The sequence below is a fragment of the Symphodus melops genome (genome assembly GCF_947650265.1).
Source record: "Symphodus melops genome assembly, chromosome: 11".
In the NCBI taxonomy this organism is placed as follows: Eukaryota; Metazoa; Chordata; class Actinopteri; order Labriformes; family Labridae; genus Symphodus; species Symphodus melops.
Window position 1 is genome coordinate 18008463 of NC_136701.1, and position 27655 is coordinate 18036117.

Here is a 27655-nt window from a genome sequence, read left to right on the forward strand (position 1 = left end):
GGACAAGTCACTATCACCCACATCTGGCAGAGGAAGATGGAAGGACAACAAACATCAGTCAAACTAAAAGCTTTTCAACCTAAGAGAGTAATTAAAGGCTGACTGTGACTGGGATGGTTAACAAATGGATTTAAGAAGCAGCTAGGTTTCATTTGTCTTTTGGACAAATCTATGTGGTGCTCCATCTGCTCCAGAAAAAGCCAAACCTCCGATTCTTCATCCTTACCAGCTTAGATCTCGGCAGTGCCAACGTGAGAGAAGATGTCCTCCTGCGACACCGCGCAAACCTACAGCAAACCTCCTCCATCGACACATCAGACAACACCGGCCGTCTGAAGCCACACATAAACCCTCTTTACGCCACTCACACCACCAGTTGTACGTGCAAAACAAGCCAAACTGGAGCTTGGAAGCAAGCTGAGGCTGCGATGGAACATTGGTGCCAACATGTAATATTAAAGACGTGGAGTCTGGGGGTGCTGCTCTCTTCTAATAGGCCTGTTGTACTGTGCGACCCCTTCAGCACTTAACTCCCCCCGCTCCACTCCCCCCAAACCCACAGGGAAACGAGGCACCGAGGGGAGGAGTTTACACAAGTTCAGTGGCTTGTTCTTAATGTGAGGCACATTCAAGGAGGAAGACACAGTTTGAAAGAATTCACGTACACTAGAGTTTATCCATAATGGACTCGTTGGTTATATTCCAAATCACTGACGTTGTTTTTTCCCTTTGTTTGAAAGTTTTATTCTGACATTGTTAAAGAAAAGACGGTAGACAAGGTTTACCCATCAAATAAACAAATAAAATAACCGTTTACAGTAGTGTCCACTATTTTTACTAGTGTAATACATTTCCTACACATTTAATTAAGGGGTGGGACTTGATTAAAAAAAGAAATCTAATTAACTCAGGCAAGAAGTTTACTTCAAGATGGATGAGATGGCTTTAATATATTTATTATCTCTTCATCGAAAATAGTCCCAACAAATAGTAATTTGTTACCCTATGGAAACATAATTAAAAAAAAGGCCGTCTTGTACAGCTGAGGTTAGATGGCTGACAGCTTAAACATGAATGTACCTGCTGCTGCTGCCTCTTTCTCCTTCACACAACCCCCCTTTATTAATGCAGCAAACCCCTTCAGATATACATAAATTATATAGAAACACATTCTGGGTCTCTCTGAAACTGAACAGAGATGTCAGTGCTGGCACAACTTTCACAGTGTGACTCTAATTTAAATGTAATCACTGATCTCCCACATTAGTTTTGTGACTTAAAAAAAAGGATAGTTTTAGCGAAAATCAATTTCTTATTAAGCACAGCATCATGTATTGTGTTGCATTTATTAGACTGGAAGCACTAATGGCAACATTGGAACTTAACTACTTGTTATTGACTGAATCAAACATCCTATACTTTCTTCCTCACTGACCAACAGTCTTCACTGCTGGCTTGTTGTGTCGGTTTATGAATAAGAGGAGGCAGGAAAAAGTGAGAGGGGAGCAGAGAGCGATGGGTAATTTCATAGTGAATACGTTTATTGATTTCTGAGTGATGGAGCATTTGTGAGCCAGTCATGACCGAGCTTCTACCGTGCATCCTTTGAATGTATGTCACCTGGAAATCCAGCCAGGGTAGTTTCACATTAGGGTAAAAGAATTTGGGCTTTTTTAGAAAATAACAATTACAACCTCTTTGTTTTTTTTTGTTTTTTTGTATGTACAGTAACTTATGGTCATTCACCCAGATGTGAAAGCACAATCATGAGAGATGAACATTTGGCATCTGGTGCACAAGAGAGGGCATTTTCTGATTAGAATCAAACGATAGCTCTTAATTTGTCTGGCTTGGTAAAAAAAACTCCCATCTTGCACAAATTCTGAATCAGGCTGTGGTTCAGCTTCCTCATTAAAAGAAAAGTCCTGGGATTATTTGAGGTCTAAACAACCAATCAATCAGCTCCGGCTCATTTTGTTGGATTTATTTCCTAACCAAACAAAGATTTAGAGTTGGTACGTTTGTTAAAAATGTGTGCCGTGGAGACAATAAATCATGAAAACGGCTGATAGAGGGAGTTTGTGTTTTGTTTTTTTTTCTTCAAAGAGTGCTACAGAGAGAGAAGGGAGGATGGCAGGCGGGTTAGGGAGTAATGGAGGAAGCGAATAATTGCGGTGGTCTCGAGGCTCCTATTCACACCACAGACTTAATCCGGCTCTAATCCCCCCCCCCCTTTTTTTTTTCTCCCCCCTCTCCCACTGTGATGCCTCCATGATGGTTTATGGGGGTCTCCCGTTCTCCTCATGCATTAAGGATGTGAAGGAGGAGATTAAATATAAATGGGCTGAGTTCCTTCAGCTGTACAACTCTATCATGTCAAGCAGCGGGCACAATCAAGGGAGGATCAAGCTGGCTGCAAATCTAGAGCTTTCACAACAGCAGACTTAACTTCGGAGAAATGCATCAGAAGAAGAACTCGTTCAGAACCAAGAAAGCTGCAGCTGCCACAAACGTTTAAAAGCCATCCAGGAAACGTTGGATGCCTCCTGGCTATCAAATGAATACTAACGACGTGGATAAAGAACAAATACAGCTGAATAATGTGCTAAATGCAGACATGCTATGTCTGTTAAATAGGAATTTTTCATGGCCATTGTTGCTAAGTGCTAACTAATGGTGGACTTACATTGCATCTCTTTGTATCAGTAGTGGGCATTACTCAGGAATTTCAACATTTGTATTGAAAACAAAGGATTACGTGACCCGGTATCATCACAGTGATGTGTGCTAACACAGCTTGTAAATGATGAGAGACAGGCGGGTTTGTGTTCATCATCAAACTAGTCTTTCTATAACAAAGAAGTACGCTCAAGATCTCCATGTTCAGTGTCTTGAGAGAACATTGAACTCATGATTTAGAGCCATACTGTAGATTTAAAATGGATTCATTGGCAACTGTTTAGCTAACTGAATGTCTATGTATTTATAATACTTTGTTTATATCACTTATTTCTGTTCATTGTCCAAAGTCTTTGTGGTTTGAGCCAAAATTAATTGTGCTGTATGTCTTATAAATCTTTTATCGGTTTGGGTAAAAGCGTCTTCTAAATGAATTGTAGAGAATATTGTCAGAAAGCGACACGCTACCTCAATGTAATGGTTGTTCATAAATACAGATCCGCTGCAGTCGTGGTGAAAGGAACTTTTACTCCACTCTGCATTTTTTAAAGCCACCTCTCTTTAAAGCCACATCTCTCTTTCTATAAACCTACTTTACCTGAAAGTTGAAGATAACACTGAACACACTTTAGAGAAATATCATGGATTCGAACCACTTTTGCACTTTACCTATTGCCTCTCCGTTTAACAATGAGATGAACTCTCAGTGCGCCTGAGTGCTTTCCTCTCTGATGAAACGGGCTATAAAACTCAGACTGGCCATTTGCCTACACAGACAAGATACTCGAGGGTTTCCCAAAGGCTATTTAGCGTTGGGATAATCTTTGCTATAGTGTAGGTCAATGTGTAGCGAGATGTTTTGGGTAACCTTTGAGGATTTGAATGGATGAAGCCTGGTCTGAATCCTGCATATTTGAGCAAAGTGGTTGGTTAAGGTTCCCAGAAGGATCCACATCATTTACGCTTCGGAGGACGCTATAGGAGGAGGGTTACCTTCCACTTCCCTTTAATCCTGTGTTGCATGAATTAAAAGCTGATCCAACCAAACACTGTTTAAGTTTGTCCTGAGTTAGGATGAGGAAAGACAATTTATTGACCTAAAGGACACACAGGCATGATCACTGCAAACGAGAGAGAAAGAAAAACAAATATCAAGAAGACAAAGAAACAAGAGATCGTTCTGTAGAGATCGCCTGAAGAGTTTTCAAAAGAGTTGAAGCACGACGAAGACGTACACATGCGTAAAGACAATGTGATGAGGGGGAAGAGAATAGTGAGAACAACACATTAAGAGGAATAATAACAAAGAAGACAAATGGCTTATCGGAGTGATTAAAGAAAATGTGATGAGGCTAATGAATCCTGATGAGGATGATCATTAAAGCAGGTTCAACGAACAATGACACGAAACAAAGCTCCATGAATGTCATTTGTTAATGTTGGATTGGCAGAGCGAAAACAAAATGTAGTATCAGAAATAAATACTGTTGAAGAAACAGTTTCTTATTATGACTCCTTACAGTTACTTGAAGGTGATGAAGCATCCTTTGAAACAGTTTGAGTTTGAAGGTAGTTAATGTATCTGGTAATTAAACAGGTTTTTGTGAAGGGATGTGCATGCACATTAAAGGTGTATAGGAATAAGATGTTAAGTGTATTCAGGTCTATCTGTTCATAAATCTAATGACACTTAAAGGAACATCTTCACTAGACTTTTTTTTACTTCTGCAACAGCTGCTGGTTCAAACACATGCTGTCGATATGAAGATGAACAATCCGTGCTCCTGAAACACAGTAACGCATTCACAGAAGACAAAGTTCCTTCAGTAACATCCACTGTCTGAAACTGTTCACCTGACTCGAAGGGCTTGAGTTAGACAATCAGCTCCACAGTACTCCTAGCTCACGGCTGAATCAATACAGACGTGCACACTGTTGTCCTGTAGATGTCAGCAGTGACAACGACCTTGACATGGCTTCAGCAGTCCAAACCAAGCAATGATGTAAATAGCTGATAAATACAGAATAGGCACATTTAACTATCTAACCATCAATGTGTGCATAAACACTGCAGATACTTACTTCTTTTGCAAGAGAAGAAACTGCTTTTTCCTTTCCATGATATTTTAGGTAAATAATATAATATTAAAGTCTTGCAGATCGATGCTGAACCAAGAAGCTCAGCTTTGATTCCTGGATCTTTTTCAGAGCCAGAGGAGTTTTTGGGGAGATAAAAAGGTGGACAAGTTAAGACGTCCTTTCTATTATGATGTTATTCCCACGTCTTCACTCAAGTAGCAGTCGACATGTGATGATTTACATCCAAGTACGTTATTGGGGGAGAAAGTCCACCACGGATGGCAGCAGCAGGTCATCTCTGCAGAAAGGCTCATCTTTAGACACTCCGGCCGCCCACCTTGGCCTCTATGCTATCATTGTCTCTCTTTGTCCAACACTTCACTCAGCTGAAATATGACAGTATAGCTTTCCTGTCACCCTGGGTCCTACTTTGTTCTGCTTTCAAATCCTCATTTATTAGGTTGATAATGTTTTTTTTACATTTTTTTAGCATTTTTCTCATCAATAGATCAAACTCCCATTTCTGCAACACAAACACAATTCTGAACCAAAAGGCAGAGAGGGGAGTGAAGTGACAGCCATACCTTCATTAGACTAGCCAGGTGAGAACAGACACACACACACACACGCACGCACACGCACTCACACACACACACACACACACACACACACACACATTTCAGAATAAGCTTTGTGGTGCTGGAATAACCTTTGATCAATTGAGGCTACGTTTGGCTCAGAATAAAAGGAATAAATACACAGTCATAGATGTTGGAGATGACAATACATTCAAATACACCTACACACACACACACACACACACACACACACACACACACACACACAGACACACACACACACACACACACACACACACACACACACACACACACACACACACACACACACACACACACACACACACACACACACACACACACACACACACACACACACACACACACTTGTGCACAAAAGGGAGACAAGTGAAACACAAAAAAGAGCTAATGCAACATGAAATCACAACCCGACACAGACACACACAAACACACTTCAACTGCATGAATTCATCGGCTTCATTCAGTAAAACATACTGATAATATTGTTTTAGACTCAATGCACATCATGCTCTGCTAGATTACTGGAAAGTGCACAGGCAGTTGGATAAAGATACAGTGCAGGGAGACAGATGGAGATGGGAGAAAACAGAGCGAAGGAAGAGAGGGAGAGCGGGAGAGGGAGAGGGAGAGGGAGAGGGAGAGAGAGAGAGAGAGAGAGAGAGAGAGAGAGAGAGAGAGAGAGAGAAAGTGTAGGGAAACAGAGTAAGACAGTGGGGCATATGGTTCAGGCAGGAATGAATGAATAAGTGTGTGTGTGTGTGTGTGTGTGTGTGTGTATGTGTGAGAATGTCACAAAGGTATTGTAAGTGTTGAACAGAGTACATGATGAAGAGAGGACCGACAGCGAGAAGTTTAAAAATAAGGACACACATAGGGAGCGAACAGATGAAGTTTAAAAAATAAAATAAAAAATCTCTTAAAAATTCAATTCTATCTTCAAACTTCTATATCGGTGGCACCATGGCGGTGGCACTGTTTCTCGATCTGTGTGTGTGCGTGTGTGAGTGTTTTCTTGCGTGTGAACCAGCAGTGGAAAGAGGAGATGTAATGAATTGAAGTTGGAATTAGAGGTGACAAGCACAAAGGCAGACATAGCACAGAGAAAAGGACATTAAAAAAAAAGTGCAGGGAGAGTTGGATGGGGATCACATGAAGTAATCTGTTTACACAGTTTACACATAAGCAAGAAGTCCTCAGTTCTGTCTGCCAAACCTCCACATCCTGCCAGCTCTGCTTTGTAAAAGGCAGCTCTTATTTACAGGGAACAAGGAGACCAGAATACATCACTGCTGCTTTACATAATAGTGATGTTCTACTTTCATGATTGAAGTTTTTTTTATATGTATATATAAATACGTTGTCCTTTTTTTGTTATTTGGTAACAACAGGACAAAATGGTTAGGAAGAATGTAAAATGTCTGAGATCATGGTGATGTCACAGTGATGGGTCTTAAGAAATACTATTGTGTTGCATTTTGGGAAGTGTAGGATCCGGGTTACTTCCTGGTTGAGGTAAAAAGAACTACTTTATCAATACCACAAGGGGAAATTCTTTTTTGTAATTCTGTTTGACACACTGATTTACAAACGTGATCCTATGGACTTCTACTAATATAGAGATGTCGGATTGAGGGGGCTGCCCACAATGAGCTGGTCAGTTAGTGTGGGAGGGGGTACAGTGCCTTGCTCAAGGGCACCTTGGCAGTGCTTAGGAAGGAAAACTGGCACCTCTCCAGCTACTATCCAAATTTCTAGATTTGATCCCCACCAGGACTTGAACCAGGACTTGAGTCACTGCCGCCCCCTCGAACAGGTCAAACAGGGACAACAATTCAAAGTGTCTCGGCCTCTGAGAGGATTCTGCGCCCACTCAACTTCAAAGTGTTTACTTGACTTAATCTGTGGATCTTTGGCAGCTTCTGTGTCAAGTTCAGCGCACGTCAAACTGATGCTATCACAGCGCGAGACGAGTTTGCATCAAGCGACACTTCCCCTGGTCTAACTGTACTGACGTAAATAAATGACACATAACCTAGCCATCCTGCGAGTCTTCTCCGCTGTGCTTTATTCACAAACATACGCTCAACAATGTTTTGGAAGAGAAAATGAAACACAAAGGGTTGGACACCGAAAGTGTGGCAGCTTGTAAGCAAAGGTGGGTATTGTGCTTTGAAACACATTTAATGAATAACTCTAAAAAAAAACCAAAAAAAAAAAACCTCATCCTGTGATTTGGCAGGGACTGCTTTAGGGTGTACAAAGTTCAACAATCATTGGCTGGCAACTGTATGCCTGAAAAGAGAGAGCGAGGCGAGTGCCAGATAAGCCTGAATATTGGTTGAACAGCCATTTGTTGGCAGTATCTCCACTCTGTGCCAGTGTAGTGACGGACAGGATGCTGAATGGCACTGTCACCAACACTGCCAGAGGCCCTTTGACTTTTGCCCTGGTTGTCTGAAAGTGACGGAGGAAAGAGATGCAGGGGAGGGAGCCCATAGAGGGAGCCAAGGTAGGACAGATAAAGTCTAAACAGAAATACAAGGAAGGAAGGCGTTAGCATCAAGAACAATATCCAGATAGATGTCAAGTTCCAAGGAAAGTCTGGATCCTGAACCTTTTGGCTTCAAGTCATAAATAAGTCATTCATCTAATTGTGTATACAACCAAATGTAGCTCTCCTTCAGGCTTTAGCCACATTCATTGGAGCTTAGAAAGTAGAAATAAAGTTATTTGTCAGCTAAAGTCGAGTTGTACCTTTTGTTTTACGAGGCTGATATCATCAAAAAAATAAATAAATAAAGAGAGCCTGGCTTTAGCCGATGAATATGTAAAGGAGGGTTTGTGGAATTCATTGCCATTAGACAGCTGTGTAACAACTACAAGCGTCAATAATCAACACCATTGATTTTAACCCTGCCATAATAAAGAACCCTTAAAACACAGCATCAAGCTTTAGCCCTACACGCCCTACATCTGAGCAAGTCTGAATTCTCTCGGCGATTAGCAGCTCTATTTGGCTGCAGCGGAGGTTCATTCATGCCACGCAGCTCTGAATGAGCACTCATTCAGAGCTGTGGCGGCTCACACAGTGAAGAAGGTAATTAGTATGGGTCAGCACCCCTGCAGAGTCAAGTATTCTTCTCTGGAGGACTGAAGAGGTCTGACTGTATTACAAGCTGCCTTTAGTGGATATACCTCCCAGTTGGTATATAAAGGGAGCGTTTGTGTTTGTGTTTGTGTGTGTGTGTGTGTGTGTGTGTGTGTGTGTGTGTGTGTGTGTGTGCGTGTGTCGATGAGTTTGTGAGTGGTGGCAGGAAGCAGATGGTGGTTGTTTCCAAACAGTGCAAGATGTTTTCTGAAAGTGATATTGAACCTGCAACAGCCCCGTCTGTCCTGCGTCCTTCACTCGTTTAAACACCTGGGTGATGAAACGCTCAACGGATCCAAAGCGGCTGCTCTGAGTGCCAAATGTTTCAGGTCGAACATTTAAGACTCACTGAACTTTTTCAGTTTTGTAATGTTGTTTCTATGGAGAGCGGAGCCAAACCGAGTCAGCTTTTCACTAAGATTGTAATACATTAGATGTTTACAATCCACTATGACGGCCTATTCTTTCTCCTCCGTATCTCATTCATCTTCCTTTCACGACCACGACCTCTCCTTCTTCTTCCAGATGTGAGAGAACAGCATGAATAAACTTTCATACCGCAACATAAGAGACTTTTTTAGTTTTACTTGATACCATTAAACAATGAGAAAAAAGAGAAAACGATAATCTGCAATGTTTAAATGCTACTGTTTTGGCCCTGTGCGTTCTGTATGCTTTGACTCACTGTCAAATATGCTTAAATATGCAACTTTTGAGAAGATATACTGGTGGGGAAAAAAATGTCATCATGTTTTTTTTTGGGTGGTCTATCAAATATGTGTTTACAAGGAAGCATTCACTTGATTAAGTTCAACGTCAACTCTTCTTTGTTCTGTGTGTGTGTGTGTGTCTGCGTTTTTGAGTGCGTGTGTGCGTGTGCAAGAGGAAGTTGCAAGGCGTCTCTGTCTGGGCCCCTGAGGAAGGTGGGCCATGGCTAGGTCTGCCGGATGCAGGAGGGAAGGCCAAACACTTGGCTTCAGCTCTGATACAACTCGTAGTGTATGCACGCAGGCATGCATAAACACACTAACACACACATTAGTGCACGGTAACATAAAGACAGCTCGGTGCCTCCTGGCTCCCCTCTGTTAACAGATGCTTCCTGCTTTGCAGCCCGACCCCACACTCCTGCACAAATACAAACACAACACATGCAGCAAGCACCCCCTACAGGTTGACCCAGGGGCCAGGTGCAGGGGCAGCCCTACCCTCTGGTTCTCTTCTGTTCTGTTTGTTAATGTTGGCTCCTGTTCCCCTCCGTCGGCCCACTCACCTCAGTCCAGACAGCGAGTCCACAATTTCTGAAGCATCGGCTGGACAGGAAATTAAGTTTGTGTGTGCCCAGCGACCTAACACCATTCCTGAACTCTAACGCCTATAAAACATTTCATTATTTTACCTGGGGGGGAAAGAAAAAGAAAAAATCTTTGAACCAAGAGCGGCTGCTAGATATGAGCTACACTGGTGCTTTATGTATATATATGCTTTAAAAAAAAACAAAAAAACCTTCTCTCTGTGATGTTTCAATTCATGATCATTCACACATGGCAGATGTGCAGTCGTGTTAAAAAGGAATTTAGTGTATTAATGAATACTCAGGATAGAAACGAGAGGTGAGAGGTGGCTCACACATTCACAAACACCCCTACTGAGCAATCTCCCATCCATACCATCATGATTTTAAAAATGCCCTTGAAAATTACCCAGTAAAGGCTCTTTGGCCGTGGCAGGCGGAGGAGGGGATGTGGATCAATAGCAGTGAGATAATGGGAGCAAGGGAAATTGGGAGGGTGGGGGCTATGGGTGGCTGACATATCAGCACTCAAACGTGTGTGTGTGTGTGTGTGTGTGTGTGTGTGTGTGTGTGTGTGTGTGTGTGTGTGTGTGTGTGTATAAGTGGGGGTAGCAGCTCATGACTGACATAGATCTGGTGGGTGTGGTCTGCATTTATAAAGTGAGCAGGAATAATGTATTCGTATGGGCACATGTACTTTATGCATGAGCGTAATACTGCAAGTATCTCTAAGCTCGTGTGTGTTGATGCATAAGTGGGCGTTAAACTTCATGTAAGAGTGAGATGAAAGCAATGTATAAGGTCAAATGCATGTGTGTGTGTGTGTGTGTGTGTGTGTGTGTGTGTGTGTGTGTGTGTGTGAAGACAAGGGGATTGTTTGTGCGTTTGTGCACAAAGGCTAAAGTACATCTCCAAATAAGCAGCCTCGCTTTCAGTCCATTTATGTCGAGCAGCCCGGGCATGTTAATGTAAAAAGGGCCTGAGTGGGCTTTTCTCTTTGAAATTTCAGCCTATCATAGCTAATGGACAGTAATTATACCATTCAGGACACAACACTGGCTCCTTTATGCCACTGTACGCCACTGAAAGGATCAAATAAAGCAGTTTTTTTTTTTCTTAGTTTGCTGTCAAAAGGTTACGTTTGTTCAACCATGAGCAATTTCTATGATAGTCGCCTGTGACCATTATCTGCAATAAGAGCGTGTGCATATGGCCTTTTTTTTCCAGATAGAGGACAGTCATGGAGCTGTGGGATAGCTGGTCAAATCCCCAAGATCAGCTGCCAACAACGTGCCTTTGAACAGAAAAGGTAAAGTTCCAATAGGACTACTTAGTGACTCCATTCAACGGGTGAGATTCTTCACGTCGTAGCGGGCACTTTGCTAACTTACATTTTCCTGAAACTAAAGATTAAAAATCAGGGGAGCGTTCTTGGGTGAGATGCTGCTGCTGCACCACGCTTATTTCAAATGAACTGAACCGAAAAACAGATCCATTCACATTCCGGAACTTTCATTTAGTCCCGAAATGAATCGAAGCTCTAAATTCTCGTCCGCTCGTACTTCGGATGAGTTAATATTGACATGTCAAAGAAAGATTGATTATGTTATTTCAAAATCTGCTTAAAGTTAACAAGCTGCTTAAATGGTGGTCTGATGTTCCATGTTATACCATCATGTCTGAGACATCGAGGTTTTCTGCCTATGGCTGATTGTAGTCACAGAAACTATTGGTTAGCATTGAACAACTTCAATGCAATACTTTTTTTTTTTTTCCTTTGCGGCGTAACACCTGCAAAATGTCTGCACCTTATCTGCAACATGCTGAACGGAGGTTGCATCGATCACTTCTGCCGTGTTCCAGGTAGTCGGGTAATCTGAAAACACTGATTGTCTTTCCTGTCACACCGTCAAGCAGATTGAAATGTTTGATCTATAACGGATTATCAGCTCCCCTTTTATCCTGAGCCTTATCCTTTACACAATTTTCACAGAATTTTTGAAGCTTAGTTGAAAGCCAGCAATACTTAAATTGTGTTGTGTTGATGAACAATATGATAAAGATTTTTTTTTTTTTTTTATGTCTTATTGACAAAGTGGCCACATTAGTGTATGAAGAGGATTTTGGAAGGATGTGTTTAAATTGGATTTTTTTTTCCTCCTTTAAAAGCCTGAATAGTAATTCATGACTTATGGGAGGCTATGGTGGACAAGCACTGGCCTAATGCAACCCATATTGATCTTTATCACCCATACTTCCTGTGTATATGATATCCTAGACCTCCCTAGGCATGCTGAAAGCTCCCGCCTCCCCCATTTCTCTTTTCCTCTCTTGTTTCCTTCACTCACACTCTCCTCCTCCAACTCTCTGTTTTCTTCCTTTGTCTTCCCCCTCTTCACTCTCTCTCTCCTCATACCCTCGTCTCGAGCATCTCCCCATCTCGACGACTCAAAGGCCACATCACCTTGACACCCTGTGTGAGTTGTGTCAGTCCATCAATCAGCGCGTCTGTGGTCTCGAGGTCAAAGTAAATCCGCTAAGGCCGAGGTGAGGAGGCTGTGCCATTACATCACCTGGCAAAGGTCATCCTCTTAGTGCACAGAAATAGTTCTGTCAACATGTTCAGGTACCTGGGGAGCCACAGTGTAACCATCTAATGCTCCTTTAATGGCACCTGCCATTTCCTCCCAGTGATCCGATGATGCAGAAGACCATTTCACGCCTTGATAGCTATCTGCAACCTGGTGGGGCCAACATTTTTTTATTTATTTATTTATCAATATACAGAATTATAAAGATGCTGAAACAGGGTTTGATTCTGCTACTTTATTGTTTATCTTAATTCGCAGCAAAACCAAGCATAATTTACCAGGATTTATTCGTATGTGTTACTTTTTCTCGCTCACACTCAGACTCGTAGCATCATGCGGGCATGAAGCCAGAGCGATGAGAAAAAGGGTCAATAGACTGTACTGACGAATGATGAATCTCCTTCGTCCACTTAATAGAGGTTCAGCAGTTTAATGTTGCCATCTACTTTATCTGACCTGATGATAAATGGTATACCCCTTACTGCAGCTTCAAACAAATACAGTACCTAGCTGCTTAAATAAAATACACTGATTTGTGGAGAAGAAAATGTGTTGAGGATTTGATTTGATTTGTGATTTGTTTAGATTTATTATGAATGGAAACCAATAAGAGAGTTTTCTGGTTTTGTCCTGCACGAGTTTATACAACATAGTTTCTGTTTTTTGGTGCATGTCTCGTCAGACGGTGGTGAAGACTGACACCTATTTGGATATGCCAGACGCTATGTCTGTCTACCTGTCCATCTTGTTTGCCAAGCCTTGCCCTTCCAAGCCTTGGCACCGGATCCATCACCCTGCTCTAACTCGAAGACCACTACCGCCCCTGCATTACTATTCAACACAGCATGGCCCCGACACAAACTGTTTACGCCAACAGTCTTCAAGGCCCATTGATTGCAGAGGGTCTCGCAAATGCCGAAGCCAGGGGTCGACCTGGAGTCTGGACCCGCTGCACTCTGCCAAGAACTTTGCAATTATTTCTAAACCAAATGACACGCTTGTGTTTCATGCAAATCCTCCAATCAGAAAAAAAGCATGACACGAAGAGACATAAGAGTGAGCCAGACTTAAGTATCAGTCAATATTCGCTGCCCATTCAATACCATTAAAACACTTTGAGCTAGCTGGTGCTTATTAGCTCAGTTGTTGTTGTTAGATGTAGACACATGGGAATTTACTTGAAACTTTTGATTTTTTTTTTAGGGACTTAAAAATAATGGAAGCAGATTGGTGCATTTAGGAGTGTACATGTAAGTACCACAATTTAGAAGTATGCAGCCAAAAACAAACGGCTATCTGTATCAGAATGACCCCGACAATAATTTTTGTATTTTGAAGAAAATGCTTAGAAGCATAAACAAAATATTAAAAAAAAAAAAAAAATTGAGCACATACAAGAGAAAGAAAAACCATTGGGAACACATTTATGAATAATTTACATGTGTTGGAGTCAAACTATGGGTCTGCTGTGTATTTTCTTTTGGTTGGGGGTGTGGAGACTGATTGGGTGGCTTGCTTTAAGAAGGGCTCCAGGAGAGGTGAAGCAGGTGATTGAATGTCAATGGACTGGTTTAACGTCTTAAAGCCGAGTACGCGTCCAAAATCAGCGTCCACATTCATTCCTAAAGTGACAATGTTGGATTTGTTCAAATTCGACACGACAAAATGTCTAGAAAAAAAAAGGAAGAATCTGTCGCTATTTGTCATTTCTACTTGCAGAAGAGATGTTCGAAACAGTGACATTTCCAATTCATACCAACATTTTCTACATCAGACCGACTTTGAAATGTGTCTTCAAGTTCATTGTAAGGCATCACAACAGAGAGAGAAGCTCGAGAGAAAACAGGAGGGTGCAGGAAACACGAGGCATCTGGAAGGGTGAGAAGTAATGGGTGCCGTTTGGTGCAGGAGCAGAGAGCAAAGGTTTGACAAGTGAGGATGCAGATGGTTTAAGACGGAGCCGGTGTGATTGATATGAGAGGAAGCGGCACATGAGTGAGGATACAGCTCAGCAGGGCGGCTACAACTGCAGCATCAAGCTGGCAACAACAACAACAACAACAACAGGCCCCATTATTGACGTTTAAATAATAGATGGAGAGAGAAAGAAAAAAGAGGGTGTGGGAGGAAGAGGGTATGAACACATAGTAGTAAAGGATAGAAGTCCCTTTGTCTCTATAAAAAAAGAGACCGAAAAAGTGCGGGGAGAAAACATACAAGTGGGTAAAAAAAAAAAAAGAAGAAGAAGAAGAAGAAGAAGCTGAGAGAGCTCTGCGAGTCCCATGTTGGCAGCAGGGAGGGTCAGAGAGTTCAGCAGCAGAACATTTTGACAAGTCTTGCAGCAGCGGGAGGAGGATATGGACCGAGGTTGTGTTCCACTGGGATGAGCAGGATGTGATTTAAAGGGACAGTCGGCCTATAAACACCTCACAATAGAACTATAAATGTAAGCAAGATGTTGAAAGCCTCCTAAAGAGGCCGAGAAGCGCTCTCCAATCAAGAAGTCCCTTTTTAAGACTCTGTGTTGTTTATTAGACATGTAAATAAACCCAGGCCTCATAAGTACTCAGTGCATCAGGAGAAAAAGAACCCGCCGGCCCCACAGAGCAGCTCCACTGGCCTACATTTCCCTGTCTGTCATCCGATGCCAAATTTCCAGCCACAGAGTCGATATTTCAATAACTATCCTCTGACGTTAGAAAGTAGAGCAGGAGAGTATGACATGCTATATGGTAAGGGCTGAATTTTAGATGAGTGCAAGCAATGAAAAAAAAAGAAGAAAAAAAAAAGTGCCTAAATGGCAAAATAAACTGTTTGCTTTCTATAGCAGATCAGCCTGGAGGGTTATACTAAAAGTGTGTAGTAAACAAGGCAGTAGAGGAGACTGTTGGCAGCAGCAGAGTCCCTGTAGAGAAGTAAAACCAAGAGATCCAAATAAATCAAACAGCAAGATGCTGCCTACGACTTTTTAAGAGACATCTTATACCTTTAAAATGCTGCGGTAGGTCAACTAGTGAGTTTAACGACCCAGAAATACATGTCGGATGATAATTGGAAATAAATATGTTTAGAATGAAGATTCACAATGAGATGCACTGGTAGGTGTAAGAGCTGGTGAACCATTCAAGATAAAGCCAGACTCCCTGCAGTGAAGAATGATCACCAATCCCAACCAGTGCGCACCAGGCAAAAATAACGATCAAAAGAAAGCCACTTCTGGAGAAAATAATTGGCCGCCATTCGGAGAAGCAAGTCAGCGATAAGACTGTGAAAACCTCAAGTGAAATAAACCTGGCTGCCTCCTTCTAACTAATGTGTTTTTCTTTCCCCGTCTCTCTTCATTCGCTCTTTTCACGCTCCAGGATTGCTCTTTCGTCTTCCTCCCGCTCCTCGTCCTTCTTTCCCAGAGAGCCCTGAATGAATTCACAAAACCTTTGCAGGGATTTACAAATCCCTTCACAGACCACCCTCGCGCTCTCGTCTTCCACTCTGCCACTTTTCCTTTCTAACCCTGACTTTTCTTTTTTTTTTGATTGCGACTGTTTCTCCAGACGGAGCACGTGTTACCTAATGGGAGGAAAAAGAAGGAAAGTTAATTAACCTTTGTGAGAGGTAGCCTCATCACAGACGCCGGCCAATTAATGAGAGACTTCAAACGGGGGAAGAGAAAACCTTCATGGCTCCAGACTGATGAATGAGCTGAACTCAGGCAGCACGGACGGACCAGTAATAACACGGAGCTGAGATCGTCAAAGTGCCAAATGTAGCAACAAACTGGAGCTACGCTGAAAATGTTAAAGAGCACAAAACCGACAACTGAGGTCAACAACTGCACTGGAAATGAATTGCGATGATACTTTGAAGAATGATGAGTGAAAAAGTGAACATCATTATCGATATATATGAGGATCAGTACGTGGCAAGCAACAAGAACGGAGAAGACAGAGGACACGACTGAGGTCACTTCATGTGCACAGCTGAATATTAAACTACAACCTGATCCACAGAAAGAAGAACCTGCAGGGGTTTTTTTTCTTCTGATAATGGATTTATTGTTTGCATCACTTTGCAGCAAAAATACTCAAAATTCGCTGCTCTCAGCCTGTTTTCCCATTTGTCTAATGGGATACTAATTAAATCGCTATTTGTTCATTTTACTGATATTTCAACAAAAAGACAGCAGTGTGGACTTTAAGAGCTGGTAAAATGTCCTTTTCATCATTTTGTGTCATTTAGAGATTAAACAAGTAATCAAACAGAGATTGGCAATTACAAAAATCCCAACAGCGTGTTCTGAAAAGAGGATTTTTTTACCTTTCTTAAATGAAAAATGGCCCAGCGAATATTCTAGTTATGGTCATGTCAGCATCCCTGTTCAATATCAGTGTGAATCTATATTCACGTTTTCAGAGGTTAAAACATCAAATGGGAATATTTGGACTGGCTGAAAAAACCCCCAAAAAAACTGGTCCGAGGTCTTCAGATTAAAACAAAGTGTCTGACAGAGGAAAGTGATAAAGTCAGACTCACTGCCCAGAAATATAAGAAGATTTGGATCAAAGTGCTCAGCAGCAGTTTAAATGTGTTTCAGTACGAGCTTTACCTGGTTTTCTTCAGCTGCAGTGACATTTGACTCCTTACAAGAAATCACAGATTCATGCATTATTTGAATCCTGATAAAAAAAAAATAAAAAAAAAATTAAAAATTTAAAGAGCAATAAGGATGAGTAATAATAGTAGGTATTTCTGTTGTGTGACTATGTTTGGCACAGACTTAATGTACTACAGTACGCTGAACATCTTCTCACTTTATCCCCTTTCATCCCAAGAGAGCTAATTATTACTTATAACACACACAAACACACACACACACACACACACACACACACACACACAATGAAGACAAACATCTCAGAGGCGTTCAGCCCCTCAGACAGACGCTCCCAAAGAGACAAACACGTAGGGATCTATCCTCCTCTCATAATGAAGGACGACCAGCGAGATATACTGTAGACGCTTTCAATCACGTTGTCACTCAGGTGATACATTTCATCATCCAGAACTTCAGCTGGAACGTGAAAAAGAAAGAAAAAAAAAAAACGAAAGAAGAAGAAGAAGAAGTGGAAAAGAGCCCATCAAAGACAAACATCTGCAGAGTAGCTGCTTCACTTGCCTCACGGAGAAGTTGGCTGAAGGCCGGACTAACTCTGTTCCACTATTCTGAGCAACCAAAAGTAGGACGTCAAATTGTTAATTATACACACGGCTACATCGTCTTCGGTTTTCTACAGACTCCTGGGAGCCAACAGACGAGAGAGCGCACACACACACACACACACACACACACACTCAGCGACACGCGTGTGAGATATTTGAAAAGACGAGAAAATGTCCATCAGATGTCGTCGCTGATACAGACGCACTTCACGTAACAGGCCGGAGGCTTCACGACTCGTCACGGAATCTGCTGAGTTTTTGTGTCCGAGTTAATAGCAATAATGAATTCATTCATCCCGTGAAGTGATACAACTATTCATAGACGTGCGTGCCTTAAATAGTGCAACCTTTGTTTGCAAACTGTGCTCCCAACGTCTCTCATCTCTGCTTTCCTCCAGAGACGACTCTTTCAACAACAAAGTTTAAAGCTTTTAAAAATACAACAACCAGCCACCGGGGAAATGAGCAGCTGAGCTTTTTAAAAGTTATTTTTGGAAAGCTTCAAAATCAGGGTGTCTTTTGAAGAGTCGGTAACGTTGCAGCTGGAGTGAGGAACGATGAGGGGGGGGGGGGGGGGGGGGATAAATCTCCCAACATCTTCGATGCATTAAAAGTCTGACCTCACAGAGCACGGGGAAATGTACGGACACGGAGACTGCGTCAGTTGACTTTCTCAGGTAATTCAACCCTCTGCAAACATGAGGAGCTACGTACGAGGCACGAAGCCTTTACACATGATGACGAGAAGAATCTGCTTGTTTCAAATCCTTTGTAAAGACAGTGCAGGTTATTTTTTGTTGTTTGTTTTGATGGTTTTTTTTTAATTTATCGTTCCCTTTCGGGGTTGTTGAAGCGTAAGAAGCTGTTATCAGTGTTTTTCAGGACACAGCCGTTAAAATCCAAATTAAAAGGAAAAAAAGGCAGCAGACAAATTGAATATTTGTCTTTTCTTTTTTTTTTTTACTTAAATCAATATTATTCACTCATCCCCACCCTATCAGTAACTCGCAGACAGACACACTGAATGCACACACAGAAGCAGCAGCAGCAGCATCCTTTGCCAGAGGCTGTGGCCAGAAAAAAGGATTACGACATCGCTTACTTTGGAGGACCACGGCTGCAAGCAGTTGGCATAGCAACGGACCAGGAAAGCCATTTCTGCGGGAGGGAGGGTGCCAGTGAGGGGAAGTTTCCCCTCGTTCGCCAAGAGATGAAGGATAAAAAATAAATAAAAGATTAAGTAAAAGAAGAGAGCATTCACTGGTGTCGGCGTCTCGGAGAATATTATTCAGAAGGTTTAAAAAAAAAAAAAGAAGAAGGGAAAAAAAAGTAAATCCTTAGATTTGATTTGGCAGAAGAAGAAAAAAAAGGTGTAAAATTTGGCTTGCTGTCTGTCAGATGTCGCAACAGAAGGAGTCTTCAAGTCCAGGGAAATCCATGTATTTGTCCAGTCTTCTCTCTTCTATTGAAGCATTCAATATGCACCAGTGGAGCTTCAAACACTTCTATGAAGCATCAGCAGCCGAAAACCTGCAGAATACTTCAAACTAATCCCACAGTCAAAGAAGCTTGTGCCGTCCAAGTTCACGTCCAAATTCAGCAGATCAAAAAAGAATGTTGAAGTCATTCATTCATTTTTGTCTTCTTTGTACGAAGCGGAGGTTCATGTCCTAAATATCTGAGCCAGTACTGGATAAAAAAAAAAAAAAAGAGGCTTGTCTGTGCATCTGCAGCCCCCTGGGAAGAAGCTTCGAGCCTGGTTTAAAGTCATCCAAACAGTCAGCTCTCACCTCCTGAAATCCTCACCATCATTTTCCTGCAGCTCTCTGTCCTCTACATTTACAGTCCCACGTCTGTCAAACTCCTCTCTTCTTTTCTCTTCCCAACTCTTTCTCTCTGCCTACAGAGCCCCGGCGGTGCAGGCGTGTACCCAGCAGTGCAGCTGCTTGGGAAGGGGCCGCTGATCCAACTCCTTAACTCTCCGGCTTCAAGCTCCCCCTTTCCCCCTGGTTAGCGCTGACACCTCGCGCCGGTATTCCTCCTCCTCCCCCCTCCTCCTGCCCTCGGAGAGAGAGAAGCTCTACGGCGGATAGGATGCTGCGCTGGAGAGAGCCAGCCGCTAATGGGAAACGGAGGAGCGAGAGCGAGCGCAAGGGAGGAGGGAGAAGGGAGGAGAATCCAGCTGAAAAAGAATGACATCACCTGTGCAGGGAGAGAGAGAGAGAGACGGAGGGAGGGAGGGAGAGAGGATGGGATGTGGCACGGATGAAGCAGGGGGAAACTGCATTAGATGGATTGGCTGCTGATCAGATGTGGAAGAGAGACAGAGAGAGAAAAAGATGGGATTGGGAAAGACAGAGACAGAGAGGGAAGAGAAGGAGCATCTTCATTGATTGGCTGGTAACAGAAAGCTGAGTGTATTGAGGCGACCCCCCTCCCCTTTATGAGCATAAATTACACCAAGAAAAAAAAAGAGTGTGAGTGTGTGTGTGTGTGTGTGTGTCTTGGGGGGGGGGCATAAATCACAAAGCACCAATCAGATACAAAGACAGACAGACGCTGGCTTTTTTTTTTTTTTTTGGCAAAAGCTAACACATCATGACAAAAGAACACGCCTCCCCCTCCCAAAAAAAAAAAGGTTTCTGAAGCAGGATTTGCAACACAGAGAACAGGATTTGACATAAAAGAAGAACACTGGGTGGCACCTAAATCTCTCACACAACACCAAACGTAATACTGAGTTTATAAAAACACAAGGAGGAGGCATCTGTGGCTGGAAGACATTACAAGTAAACCCGGATCAGACGTCTGATACAGACAATTACGGAAAAAACAAACAAACAAAAAAACCCATCAGGTATTGAGCTGGTGGTGTGGAAACAGAAGCGGCTGACTGAGTCAACCTAAATATGTTTGGAAAGACAAAGTTTTCCCAACTGCACAAAAGGAAAAAGGTTATGTTCAAATGATGACAACGAATTAAAGAACTGCTGGTGAAAAAACAAATGAAGGCTTCCTCACATCAGCATGAAGAACTGTGTGATGTCAGAGGGCGTTAAAGAGGGCTGCTCTGGAAGGAGACAAGCTTTTATTTTTTTATTTTTTTTATTATTTACCGGTTTCATGCAGCGACTTAATGCTCTGCTTCACTTTGTGAAGGGGAAGAAGGGTTTACACTTAACAAGTCGAAAGCCTTTTGAAGAAAAGGACGACGGTGAAGACTCGCGTCACTGAAATAATAATAGGGAAAAAAGTGCAGTTTACTTTTTTTCTCGTCTTTCTCTTAAAACGACGGTGTCAGGTGCTGAAGGAGTAACACGTGAGAGACGCAGGGACACACTGGCAGCAGAGGCTGTTTAAACGGCTCATCCTCCTCAGAGGAGAGATTCAAGCTCTTATTACCAGACGCTTCACCCTTTCTCTCTTCCCCCCCCCCCCCCCCCCACACACACACACACACACTCCCTCCCCATCACTATATTCTCTCTCACTGTCCTCATTCATCCCCGCCTTTGACTTGGAAGGAAAAAAAAAAAAAAAAAAAAAATTCACCATCTTCTACTTCATTATTTTGGCCTCAAATTAGCTTAGCTCCCTGCGTCTCCCTTGCCTCAGTATCGTGTGTCAGTCACTGTCTTTGTCTAGTCTTTTTGAAGATCCCATCATCTCTCTCCTTTTTTTTTTTTTATTATCAGCTGTTCATCTCTCCTCCTTGTTCTTCCCCTGCTCTCATTTTCATTCTGCTATGAAGCAGGATCTCTACCCTCCATCTCTTCCCACTCATCTGTGCTGCGTGTGTGTGTCTATGTGAAACGATACGCACCTCCCGCTTGAGAATGACATCATCTTTTTATTCTGCAGCCAATCAGATGCAAGCACATGGAGCCATGGAACCTTCGGAGCAGTGTTATGTACACAAGAGAGAGAGAGAGAGAGAGAGAGAGAGAGAGAGAGAGAGACACAGAGGGATAGAAATAGACACAGAGTTGGATAGACGGAGAGATGGTCAAAGAGAGAGATGGTACAGGTGGAAGATTGTCAGTTAGACAGATACAAAGAAGAAGGAAGAGAAGTCATCATGTGCGAGTGTGTTTTTCTTGGTGGGAATTATCCGCAGTCTTTTTTTTTTTTCCTTTTGCATACTACTGCGCAGCACTACATCATTCCCTTCCCCTGCTGTCAAAGCCCCAATAAACCTGCATACACACACACACACACACACACACACACAGACAGACACACACAGAAACACACAGACACAGCAGCTGCTGCAATTGCTTCAAAAATAGAAGAAAAAAAAATAGATTTTTTTTCTTTTCAAAGTTTGGACATTCTTCAGTTAATCATGTGTTAGTCTGCTGATACACATTTAAAGGCTACGATAATTACAGCTGTTTGAATGAACCCCTATTAGGTTTATTGATTACATACTAAGAGTACAGATTGTTCCGTTTTAAAGCGTTGGCACATGCTTCAACTTTGTTCAAATTTTGCTTCCTGTCTCGAAGATTGATGAGACACCTCCATCGCTGTTTTAAAGAGCTACGAGCGCGTGACTCACAGAAGTCAATCTCTGCTGCGCATCAGTGTCATTCATCAGGTGAGTTCAGATTCAGAAGTGGGCACCGACCAAACGAGCCGCCATAATAAACTAAATCCACAAAAAAATAAAAAAGAGTCATGAGTTAAAAAAGCGTTGAGTCAAAGTAACTGAAGAATGAATTAAATGAGCACCATTCATCATGTCGGTGATTACAGAGTGATCACAAGAAGTCCATGTGGCGCTTTAAAATGTAAGATTTTTCCACTCATCACTTTGTGGAATCGTCAAGATGATCTTCCATTTACGTTTCTCAGAGTGGCTTGTAGCAGCACATCGTGGCGAGCGGCGAGTGACGGAAGCGCCGCAGCACTGATTCGCCTGACATGTCTCACCGCCCACTGAAACGCGGCGCCGTGTGGGCTCTTCGCTGCAAAACGGCCCAGAGCGGGGCAGGATACACGTCACACAGGAAACACTTCCTGGAAAACAATCTGTGTGCGGTTTTTTTTGACGGCACTTTGTGAGCAGAAGAAGTTTGTGGCGAGGAGGGTCATGTGTTTACAGAGCTGACAGTGAGGACAGAGACCCGAGGCAGAAACAATGAAGAGAACACGAAAGGTCAAGTATCTGTGCGTAAAAAAAAAAAAAAAAGAAAGAAAGAAAGAAGGAAAGAGAGATAAGTGAGAGAGAGAGAAAAAAGAGGAGAAATCTAGAAAAAGAATCTGGGATCACGGTGCAGTGACCAAAGAAGTGTGTGTGTCTGTGTGTGTGTGTGTGTGTGTGTGTGTGTGTGTGTGTGTGTGTGTGTGTGTGTGTGTGTGTGTGTCTGTGTGTCTGTGTGTCTGTGTGTGTGTGTGACATGGCTCGTTGATTTCTGAGCGGGTCCTGTCTCTCTTTTGTCACTCGGCCCGGTGCAGCCGGGACACAATCACCCCCCTGGGACACTGCAAACACTTATTTGAATCCCCTCACATTTCTGCACAAAGTGGCCAATTGCATATTGTGTGTCTGTGTGTGTCTGTGTGTGTGTGTGTGTGTGTGTGTGTGTGTGTGTGTGCGCGTGTGTGTGTGCATGTGTGAGCTTCTGCTCCCAGCTAATCAGTTCTGCCAGGCTAATTAAAAAGAGTCAGCTGACTAAAGCCCCTCCGGCTCTGTAACACAACAGTGTGCACGGACGCACAAACACACACACACACACACACACACACACACACACACACACACACACACACACAGAGAGAGAGAGAGGGAAGTGCTGAGCTGTGAAACACTCTCTGTGTTTCTTCCACGGTCACACGAGAGTCACAGAGAGCCTCTGCTTCTCCTGCGACACGACTAATGAGGTGAGGCGGTTTGAGATCGTCGCTCATCTTCTGTGCAACAATAAGGGAGGGAGTGGAATCTAAAAACAAAACAAAAAAACAAAAAAAAAAGATCCCTTGAAGAAAGAGAGGAGAAGGGATGCCGGCTGGAGATCTGTGATGTGTGGTGGTCAACTTTTCTTTTCATTCGTTTGGCAAATTGTTTTCTTCGAGTTTGGTCGATACACGTCGAGACACTTGTGGAAACAAATCCAGAGATATACGATATAAAAGGTGAAGTTAAAAGCGTCGTGTGTGACGTTTACAGTCTCAGAGGGAAGCTGATGATGGTGGAAGCTGGTGGTTCAGGAGTGAATACAGAGGCCAAGTACGATGTGAATGCTTCATGTGTACAGTGGGTCCAGATCAGTCAGTCAGTTTAAACGAAAAAAGGGCTTAGTGCCATCTGATCTGATAATACTGATCTGATCTGTTGTTGTTGTTGTTTTGTTTTTCTCTGTGCGTGCTTGGGCTTGTTTGCGCGCGTCTGTCTGAAGGACAAGACAGGAATTCCTGCCATTTAAAGTCGCCCTTCCCTTTTCCGACTTCTGCTCACGGACACAGAGAGAGAAATATTAGAGCCCTGAGGAGCTGAAGGAGGGACGAAGAAACGTAAAGACAGTCATTGATGTTTTATCTCTGACAGTATGGCAGACGTTAAGTCCATCATTTCAGCGTGGTTCCCTCTGGAAATAAAAAAAGTATTTCTGATTCTGATGTTTCCCCCCCAAATAAATGGATAAGGGGCATCTATAACCTTGTGCACAAGACGGATAAACAAACATGAAGAAATGAATGAAAACATGTCCTTGTCTTCTTCTTCTACTTTCTTAAAGAGCGATGAGTGGGTTATCTCCATTAAGAGTTAGAAATAACAACGAAGGTCAGGACCTGCGTAATGTTTGAAGGTAAATGAGACACACTTGTGTCCAGGACAAAAGTGTAAAAGACAAAAAAAAAAAAAGTTGAGCACAGAGTTAGAGGATTAGAAGTGTAGAAACAAACAGAAGGAAGTGGAGGTGGAGCTTAAAGAGGGGAAAAGAGGGCTGCCGACAAGATTTGATAAGGTGAAGGAGAGGTTAGGAAGGAAGAGTTAAGGCTTTGTTTTCTCTCAGGATGTAGATTTTCACAAGGAGCACAACAACATCCATTTATTTCCACAGTTAAAATAGACTAATCTCCATATTGTAGCCTTGTAGGAAAAAAAACAACAAAAACAAACTACAAATCCACTGCTGCTTCTTTAAAAACCAGAAAAACTTCACAGGAATTTCTGAGGGAGGCCTACATTTAAATTTGTACACATTTATAATCACAATTGGAAAGAAATGACACAAAAGAGGAAGAAACAAAGGCTACGCTGTCTGAAAGCGTATTCATATGAACGGAGGATATAATAAATGCATACCATGTGTCTGCACATCTGCATATTTCATGTGAAAAGCAGGACGAATAAAGGTTAGGTGGAGGGGAATAAAGCAGGGAGGGGAGAGAGAGAGAGGAGGATGAAGAGGAGGAGTGAAGAAAGCAGAGAGGATGTGGAGTTCAACGCTGCTGTCATCTTAGTGCTGCTGATGTAATCCCTAAAATTAGCAGCAATAAGAGCCACAGATAGTGCCCCACTGGTACAGTGTGCTGCCCGGAGTACTGTACTCTACACACTGGAGCACACGCAGTTCAGGATGTCTGCAGGCCCTGAAAGCACATTTAAATTATACCTTAGACTGGTTGGAAGCAAAAAAAAAAAAAAGATGATGCAGGATGAATAATGTGACAACGATTTTAAAGTACAAAACGTATGGCTGTGTTCAGTAAAGCTACTTTCCCTGGCACAGTTTTTGAATGTTAAACATCCGTCCACCAATGGAAATGCCGATCAAAAGCAAGCTGTCACTGCATGTTCACAATAACACTCCTCTGGCTATTTTTGGGACGTGTAGAGGTGTTTGAACATTTGCTTTGTGTGAGGCAGGATGGAGACAGCAGGAGAACAGCCGCACAGCTGGAGCACCTCTGGGAGTCTGAGGGCTGTGTTTTTTTTTTTTTTTTGGGTATTGAAGGCATCAGTCCAAGATGGGGCTGAGTATTTTGAGCCTGAGTCACAATTTGAGGATGTAAACAAGTCATTTAGAAGGGCACATGATGGCTTTAACAGACCGGGGCGGCTGTTTGAGTGAACAAAAATAACGTTGTGTGTTTGGTTTTGTATTTTTTTTTTTTTTAACTTGTGGCCAGTAGAGCTTTGCCTTCATAAGCAGCTGACACATTAATGTGTGACCTAACGCTGCAAGACTCGCAAACTGTATAGATGTAGCACCTTGGATGTAACTCACTAGTTTGTGTTTTCGAAGTTCGACGTTCAGAAAATGTGCTTCTATTAGCACTGTTAGAAAAAGTGGAAGTTATACCCACATCACGTAGGTTTCAGTGGAGAACAAAAAGAGCAAACTGAAGAAGAGGGAATGCCTGCACACTAGCAAGTGTGCAATCATTAGCAAACCGGACCAAAGACCTTACATACCGTATACAGGGAACATTCATATTTGCTGTCTGACACAACAGGTAAAATGATTCTGTTGCAAAAAGATTCAGCTCTGAGTCTGTTGTTTGTCGGTCTTCTGTCACTTGAGTTCACTTTAATGAAAGTTGCAGAAAGTTAAAAATAGTCTCATGTGTTACCCTGCTCGGATGACATTAACCCGATTTGATGTTTTCCTTCGGCGCACTCCTCCATCCTTCGACCTCCCTCCTTCTCTCTCTCTCCTGTCTTAACCCCTCGTGACCTTGCCTCTCCTCTCACCCCATCCTTCCTGCCTCCCATTAAATCTCATCTGACCTTCCCACAACCTTCACCCTTGCCCCCCACCCCCCCCATCCATCCCTGAACCTCACCAGCCCTTCTTCTCCACGCCCTCTCATTTCGTTTTATTACCTGTCATCCCCCCATAACGATCCAGACTTCATTTCACCTTCCTTTCTCCTCCCACAGCACATCATCCCCGTCGACTCTTGATCCCTCCTCCCGTAGCACGGAGCAGTATTCAACGGTTATCGCTTCTTCACCTCATCATGTCAGTCTCTCCTCAAAGAGATGGACTCTTTTTTTTTTTTCTCTCTCTCATTTCCAAACCTTTCCCATGATTTTCATTTGATACGACACATCATATAAGTGTCAGACTGGCGTCTCATTTTCTCCCACTCTTCTTCTACTTCTGTCACTTGCCCCCTTCATCCTGTCCTCTCTGTGTCCTGCTGATTTGATTCTGAGAAGATTTTTACATCACCAGACTTTAGAGAATGGAACAATATCAGGAAAAAGGGAAAAGGGTTTAAAGTGAAGATTAATATGAGGAGGAATTTTAACGTTTCCTTGTTTTGGCTGCCAAGTTACCTCAGGACACCACTTTTTTGTTTTCTTTTTCTTTTTCTTTTAGGCTTTTCCGTGTTTAAAATGCGAAATGTATAATAATTAGTATAAGAAAGTCTTGGTAAATATGTTAAACTCATGAGCTTCATGTATGTTGTTTTGGTTTTCACTATCTATGGCAAGTTGACACATTTTGCCACCACTAAGCCTAGGGGCTAATAATCATGGTCTAATTAAAAATGAGGGGAATATTTAGTTAATTTTGATAGCTATCTTTGTTATTGTAAATATAATAATGCAGCTCTCAGTGGCATTGCACCACAATTCAAATGTACATTTTCATGGCATGCCTTATTCATATCCTTTCCCTCTTACTCAGCCTACCCGAGCTCTCTGTGGGACCCTGGGGCCCTGCTTGGTGCCAGAGCTAGAGGCCCCTGGGGTTTAGCTGGCCCTGCTTGCGTTCTGATAGAATGAAACCAGATGAGCTCAGGAGTGCAATAAAGCATCAAAAGACTTTCAAACGTACAAGCCCTGATGGTTTTGAGCTTTGCAGAAGCAGAAGGAAGACACATGACGAGATAAGACTCACAATAAGAAAAGCACAGACTGACTGTAAAGTTACATAGCTTTTAAAAAACACTGGGTCAGTCACTCACACCCAAACAAGCAGTTATACTGACACAAAGTGGATCATCCCTATTCACTCTCAAACACACGTATGACCATAGAAATAAAGCCTGGGTTATAAAGGGG

The 27655-nt window shown here is 42.6% G+C and overlaps 1 protein-coding gene and 1 long non-coding RNA gene across 7 annotated transcripts in view; one reads left to right on the plus strand and one right to left on the minus strand.

The window, feature by feature from the left end:
* Positions 1–27655, minus strand: part of rapgef6 (Rap guanine nucleotide exchange factor (GEF) 6) — a 134705-nt gene that overhangs the window by 51550 nt on the left and 55500 nt on the right. Inside the window, exon 1 of one of the 6 annotated variants that reach the window (XM_079355398.1) lies at positions 18731–20070. The exons of 4 other annotated variants lie outside the window; for them this stretch is intronic. In XM_079355398.1, the coding sequence (XP_079211524.1) occupies positions 18731–18784 (54 nt within the window). In that variant the 5' untranslated portion in view covers positions 18785–20070. Of the gene's footprint in view, positions 1–18730; positions 20071–27655 lie in introns of those variants that run through there. One more of the 6 variants, XM_079355399.1, reaches the window with a different exon arrangement.
* LOC306831350 lies at positions 8692–13774 on the plus strand. The gene is made up of 2 exons (XR_013780074.1): positions 8692–10654; positions 10685–13774. It is a non-coding gene; the product is annotated as an uncharacterized lncRNA (long non-coding RNA).